Source organism: Sciurus vulgaris (assembly GCF_902686455.1).
Source record: "Sciurus vulgaris genome assembly, chromosome: 2".
Taxonomy (NCBI): domain Eukaryota; kingdom Metazoa; phylum Chordata; class Mammalia; order Rodentia; family Sciuridae; genus Sciurus; species Sciurus vulgaris.
Genome location: NC_136462.1, coordinates 200048886 through 200055939, shown reverse-complemented (window position 1 = coordinate 200055939; position 7054 = coordinate 200048886). Strand labels below are relative to the sequence as shown.

The 7054-nt window shown below is 59.8% G+C and overlaps 1 protein-coding gene across 1 annotated transcript; it reads right to left on the bottom strand.

Moving 5' to 3' along the window:
* Nucleotides 1–796: 796 nt before the first annotated feature.
* LOC306652921 (protein ALEX-like) lies at nt 797–3332 on the bottom strand. Its single transcript, XM_079125580.1, has 2 exons — nt 1112–3332; nt 797–890 (listed from the first exon to the last, which is right to left on the bottom strand). Exon 1 carries the CDS (start codon nt 3191–3193, stop codon nt 1112–1114), a length of 2082 nt encoding a protein of 693 aa, XP_078981706.1. The 5' UTR covers nt 3194–3332; the 3' UTR covers nt 797–890.
* Nucleotides 3333–7054: the final 3722 nt, after the last annotated feature.

Sequence of the window (7054 nt, the reverse complement as noted above, 5' to 3'; positions counted from 1 at the left end):
TGTACTCTTTGTAAATGATTGGCTTACCTCGGGCTCTTCGCTAGTAAAAATAATGATATCATATTTTTAAAACATAGCCACGCCCACCCCCTCGGAACCAGTCCCTTGCGGTTTTGGATCTGGACTTGTCAACAGTGGGTTGAGTGTTCCCCCCGCCCCCTCCAGCCTCCCACCAGGTGAGCAGAGTGTGTGCAGAATACCGAAATTATGTTTCCCAAAGCCCCAGATACCTGTGTGTCTGGTTTTTCAACCGTAAAGGCGGGAGGGTTTGGCGAACGAATGAGAAGTGAGGAAACGCTTAGCGCAAAGGGAAAAAGAGAGAAAGACATACAGGAAAAAGGTTACGGAGGCCCGCGAGAAGCGACCCCTCTTCCCCCGGCCAGCGGCCCAGCGCATTACCCAGGATGCCCCGCCACCTCTCCCTGCGCGTTTTCGCGCCGCTCGCTCGCTGCAGAGCGCCCGCGCACAGGTACCACAGGAGTGTGCGAACACGGAAAGTTTTTGCCCGCGCCATGGCGCAAATCACAAGACAGCCTGTTCCCAGGTACAAGTACACAGTCGGCGGGTAATTTGGGGGTGCTGGGGATGGGAATTGGGGGACACTTGAGCATATCATGCACAGGCGGACACAAAATATGGACACCAACACACACCAACAACAAGCTGTCTGAGTCCAAGCAGCCGTGCCAGGCGAGGCGGGGACGCGCCTTCCCCAATGACCCCAGCCCACCATGGCCCCAACCAACGTAGCCAGGGGAGCCCCGGGGCCCCTCCCCGGCAGTTCCTGGCTCACCTGAAGCCCCCGCCTGTCCAGCTTACGGTCGCTGGCGCTGGCGCTGGCCTCTCCAGCCGGAAACGACCCCCAGTGTCGCTCGGCATCACTTTTCTCCCTGGAGGGCACATACTTCGGCCACCCGAACCCACCCAAACTCCCCTCCCGCTCCCAGGGCAAAGTTAGGGTCCCTCCCTTGAACTTCTAGCAGGCTCTTCCCGCCTTTGACTGGACCCCTCCTCCCTCTATTGAGCCCCAAGCCCCACCGGGCAGCCCTGCCACCCCCTCCCTGGGTACCCTGGCGGCCCTGCTGCCCGCAGGCAGAGTCCGCCGCATTACCTAGAAGCAGCAGGCGGTGCGTACACATGTAACCCATCTTTTCGTCCTGAAGTTGCTTGTCGATGAGCTTGCTGCGTTTCTTCGCTGCGCGCTTCTGGGCGCGCATCTCAATGGCTTCTTTGCGCATCTGTCTGCGCTTCTCCGCCAGAGATACCTTCTTGACCTTGGTGGGGCTCGTGGCTTTGGGCTGGGGACTCTCAGAACGACCGAAGCAGCCCCCGAAGGCTTGCATGAGGAAGTTGCGGAGTAAGTTGCGCCGGGGCTTTCGGCGACGGCGATTTCGCCGCTGGAACCACTGGAAGCAGCCGGTGGTCCCATCTTCGGACTCATCACTGGAGGAATCGTCGTCACTGGCGGACCCCTCCTCCTCGTACCTGCGGCGGCCGCGGCCACGCTCAGCCCTACCCCGCCAGGCAGACGCCCGAGTAGGCCGCGGAGTAGGCGGGTCAGCAGCCTGGATCTCGGGGCTGGGGGGTCTAAGGAGATGGAGCTTGCGTCTGGCCCCTGAGGCAGGGGCGACGGGGGCTGCCCGGGCGGCAGGGGCTGCCCGGGTGGCAGGAGCGACAGGGGCTGCAGGGGCTGCCCTGGGGGCTGGATCGGCTGGGGCAGCAGGGACTCCCCCGGCATCAGAATCGGCTGGGGCGGCAGAAGCTGCCCCGGCGTCTGGATCGGCTGGGGCGGCAGGGGCTGCCCCGGCGTCTGGATCGGCTGGGGCGGCAGAAGCTGCCCCGGGGTCTGGATCGGCTGGGGCGGCAGGGGCTCCCCCGACATCTGGATCGGCTGGGGCTCCCTGGGCGGCATCGGTATCGGCTGGGGAGGCATGAGCTGCCCCAGCGTCTGGATCGGTTGGGGCGGCAGGGGCTCCCCTGGCATCTGGATCGGCTGGGGCTCCCTGGGCGGTGTCAGCATCGGCTGGAGCGGCAGGGGCTGCCCCGGTGTCAGGATCGGCTGGGGCGGCAGGGTCTGCCCCGGCATCAGGATCTTCTGGGGCGGCAGGGACTCCCCCGGCGTCAGGATCGGCTGGGGCGGCAGGGGCTGCCTGGGTGTCAGGATCGGCTGGGGCGGCAGGGGCTGCCCCGGAGTCAGGATCGGCTGGGGCGGCAGGGGATCCGTCCCCTGGAGAGGGGACTTTTCCTTCCTCCGCAGCAGCGGTAGCTGAGCCTCCTTCCATCTCGGCTGCTTCTCCCTCAACTGGGGGTCTCTCTGCTCGCTCTCTCTTATCTGGGGCTCCGGAGACCTCGATGGGCGGGCCGTCATTCGCGATTGGGGGGCTGTCCATGTTGACGGGAGCGTCGTCGACCCCAATGGGGGCGCTGCCAATCTTGAGAGGGGGTCTGGAGATCTCCATCGGGGGGCTGTCGACCGCGAAGTTAGGAGCAGGTCTGACAGCTTCTCCAGATGGGCTGCCGATGGCGCCTGGGACCCAGAAGGGTGGCGCGTTTGCGGCGGGAGCGAGGCGGACCGCACTCGGGACCGCGACTGCCGTGAACTGGCTGCCACCGACGACTTGTGGGATGACTCGGGGGAGCCCGGGAGGTGGGCTGTCATCCCCAAATGCTTCTCCATCAAGCTCAAATGGCATAGCCTCCTCAGGGGGAGGGCTATAGCCTCCTCTGAAGCCAGCATGTGCAGGCCGGAGGACTCTGGGCTCCTCGGGAGGAGCTCCAGGGACCCCTGCACCCGGGCCTCCTGGAGCAAGGTCGGGGACCTGCAAGAGAGGTTGGCTGCGGCCTCCCTGGGTAGGCTGGTCAAACTCAAAGGGCATAGCTTCTTCTGGTGGAGGACTGTAGCCTCCCAGGCCTGGTCTCCCACCACTGAAGGTTCCGGGCTCCATGAGCGCTGGGCCCAAGGCCTCGAGGCCTGTAGGGGGCCCAGTGGGGAACCCAGGCTGCTCCTGGGTAGGCCAGAAACCTCCCAAGCTGGGCTGCTCGACCTCGAAGGGCATGGCTTCCTCAGGAGGTGGGCTGTAGCCTCCACTGGCTCTGGCTTCCTCGAAGGTCTGGTTGAGGCCCTGGAAGTTGGGCCTGGAGACTTCTGGGGGTCCGCAGGCCTCGTTGTCACTCTCGATGGGGATGGGCTCATTGTGAGGCGGTTGGGTCTCCATCTCTTCGGCTGGGCTAGGCCCAACACTGGGGGCAGCTGCCCCTGGGGCCTCCAAGGGTGGTTGCTCGGGCTGTTCCCCGATTTCAGGGGGGATATTGCGTTGTCCTGACATATTATTGCCGTCGAGGCGGTTGCGCATGCCCATAACACGGTGGCGGTCTCTTAAAATATATTGGGGCTCCGTAAGACGGAGCACCCAACCAAACTAGGGTCAAAAATTGTTTTTGAAAAATATCAAAGTACCAGTTGGAAAGTTCTCCAACCTTATTTTCCAACCCTTATGAGGTTGGGGGGCTCAGGGCTTGGAACCCCAGACCATGGCTGAAGCAACTCAATTCTTGCTCGCGGAGTCTTGACTCCTTCCTGGTCACTTTTGTCCCCTCAGGCTGTCCCTTGACCAGCCACCCCTTGTCCTACCCTTGTTCCCTCTTCTCTTTTTCAATGCTCCAGGCCAGCTCCGCCTGCTTGGATATGAGGAGCGTGCCGATTCGGTCCGAAAATCGCCAGTTGCGCTCTCTCTCTGCCACCAGAGGACGCCGGTCCCAGTGCTGAGCTGGATCCGGCTCCAGGAAACCGCTTCTGGCTCCGGCAGCCCCGGACTTTGGGTAAGGGGGCTGATGAGCGCAGGCCTCGCAGGGATGTTTTGGCTCCTTCCTCTCCTCTCCCTGACTGATTTGGAGTCTTTCTCCTCGCTTCTCCTTTGGTCAGAGAGAAAGCGCTTCTGCGTTGCGGGACACGTGACGCAAGACGTGGGCCTCGGTATGCTGGAGTACAGGAGCTGAAACCCTCCCTCCCCAACTGACTCTCCGGGGGGGGGGGGAGGGACTGCAGGAGGATTTTATCACCCCAGAATACCTTTGAACCCCTTAGCTGAACCCCCAGCCCCAGGCAGCCACGGATCTTGAGCTCCGAGTACGGAGAATGAAGCTGTAGATGTCGGGGAAGGGGGTATAAATGCGCGCGCCGGAATGCGACAGGTGGTCGTGAGCCCACCGGCGGGGTGGAGAAGAGACTCGGGTGAGGGGCTGCTAAGTGCAAACGCATCATTTGTTTTGAAGATGTTCTGGGGTACTTTCTGCTGCTTTTGCAGCTTTTGTTTGCCGTTTGCCGAGACTGGCTCTGGTAAAGCACTTCAATGTCCCCCAACCCCACCACGCTTTCGGGGGCTCTGTAGTGGCCTCGGGTGGCGCAGGCAGGGCTCTCCGTTTTATGTGGATGGTGACGCAGGGAAATAAAAGAGGGTCTTAGACGCGCACAACAGAGAATCTAGCAAACCCCCCTAGGTGGAAGCTGCGGCGGCAATGATGGGGGAGGTGGTGCGGGGCGCTCAGCGGGACCCTGCCCAATTCGGGCCTCAGACTTCCGCATCCTGGAGAAGGGTTAAATATGGTTTTGGTTGGGGTTTATGGCCAATTGAGGGTGGTCTCAAAGACTGAAAAACCCTACGCGCACCTAACCTAAGGTTTATCAACCGTGCCGCGCCGGCAACGGCAGCCGAGATGCGCGGATTCCTGCTCCGGGCGCCGGCTACAGCCGGGTGCAGGGTTGGTCAGCCTGCACCTCTAGCCTATCTCTAGCCCCCTGTCAGTCCCTCTCCTCCCAATATTAGTCCAAGAACACCCCCTTTACTTTTCCACTGTTACAGTTCGCCAAGGCGGCACTAAGCGCGGCCACAAACCCAGCGCTCGCCCACAGAGCTGCGCGCCCCTTGAGGAACCACGGTGGACTCAGAACCCATGGTGAACTCAGAACCCACAAAGGGTAAATAACCACATCACCTGGTGGGCTCAATGCATGAACGCACACTGCTTTGGGTCTGGCGTCTGCAGAGGTTTTGAGTCTGGGGGGTGGTGCGAAATACCGCTCCCACATCACGTAAAACCAGTCACGCACGCAACGTGGTCAGTCTCACTAGCAAGTGACAGGGATATGCAAAACTCCTTCAGTTGCAAGAGTAGTTGGGCAGGGGGCAGGTGGTCAGCTTGCCTGCAGAACTCGGGGTGGGGGGCACCAGATGAATGTTACGCTGGGTGCGCTGTGGCAAGAAAGGCGCGCTGAACCGATCACTGTGTATGAGCCGCAGGCAGATGAGCCACTGCAGGATCTGGTTCCGCTAAGTTTAATGCCTCCCTTTTTGAACCAGGGTACCAGAGCCACGGCGCACAATCGCTTCCCTGTATCGCCATCCACGTGGCCGCGCGGCACGGAAGAAAGCTGACAAAGTCTACCTGTAGGTAACGTTTGGGGTTTCCCAAGGGCATGTTGCCTTAGCTCTGCGGGTCTACATACTTCCTGATGGCAAGACTGAACTTTGGTTCAAAGTTTGGCCAACTACCCTCCTGTTCTATGGCTTAAAAATTTGAGAATCCACTGAATGGGCCAACTGGGTACCAACAACCAACTCACTCCCCTCCGACCCCAGCACCGGGTCAGCCATTGGGCTGGGGTCACGCCAATCAAGGTTGCCTGGCGAATGAGCAGGGGGCGTCGGACCGGAAACCGGATATGAGTGGGAGGTCCAATAGGGGGCGCCGCGTTGGAACGCCCAAAGAGGTTGTGCTGCTGGGGTGGTTGGAAGCGGTTGGTGGGCGGGCGTATGGCAGCCAGGCCTACAAGGCCACGAGGACAGCTAGCGCCGTGGGGTCAGTCTTTCTGATGCCACAAGTCGCAAAGGCCAGATGAGGCGGTCGGGGGCCTCCAAGGGCCAACCCTTGGGCTCGCTGATGGCGGTAGCCTAGCCTACTCAACAGAGAGGGCCGCTGCTGGGCCAGGCGAGCACACAGATTCCCAGGGCCTGGAGGTAGTGGGCCGGGACCCCGGGGAGAGAGTTGCTGCCCCAATGCAGAGAAGCAGCCCAGGATGGATAAAGAGTTGAGGCCCCAGGAATGCTGAACCCTGCACAAGTGGAAGGTCAGTAGATGCTGGGGTTGGAGGCCCAGTGAGGCTGAGATGGGGGCCCCAAAGGGATTGTTTGTTCTCTCCAGGCCTTGCGCCCACTTCCAAAACACCATTCATGGAAAAACGGGTTCAGGGTCTCATTGGCCCGTGGGACCCCTTTGTTCCACATTCTCTCTTGCATCATGGTTCTTTGCTAGGGGAGCACCTTGAGGGGATAAGATCGGGCAGATACCAGTTCCTCCTCCTAAGGTGCAAAGCAGCATAAAAACGAAAGAAAACTGTCTAATTAGAGGGACCTGGAAAGTCGTGATGGAGAAAATGGCGTTTCAAATGGGTCCTGTGGAAGGACAAACACCTTGGCTATGAATAGAAGGGGGCGGGGTTATGTTTGCCTACAAGGAACAAAGGATACAATGGTAGGAAACTTGGAACAGAACAGGTCACTTCTGATTGCTGATCTGAGTTTATGGTCTCTACCTTTCTTCTAAACTTTGGATCCTTCCTCCCAGATAATAGGCTGTTAAAAATCTCCACAAGACTGCCCATGTTGGAGGAGCAGTGGGAGAGAAGGCAGGGCAAACTGGACTGGATCTCTCTGAGGATACCATGGAACATCCAAGCAAATACCTTTGAGGCTGCTTTAGTTGGAAATGAAGAGGCATTAAAAGTTTTTCTGTCCTCCAAGTGAAGAACTGAGCCAAGTTTTAGTAAAGGTAGAAGCAGTGTGGAAAATGGCCCCCATGAAGAGAACAAAGGAAAGGGGTTGTGCACCCAGTAGGCTAAGGGTGCTCCTGACTGTTAAGGGAGAGACCCAGACACAGCGAAGGGCTCAGGAAGGCACTTTAGAGGGACACAAAAGGCAATGGGGCCAAAGGTGGGTGTCTGGATTATGGGATATTGGGAGTAGAACAGGAAGGTCAGGGGAAGACCTATGGAGGGGTT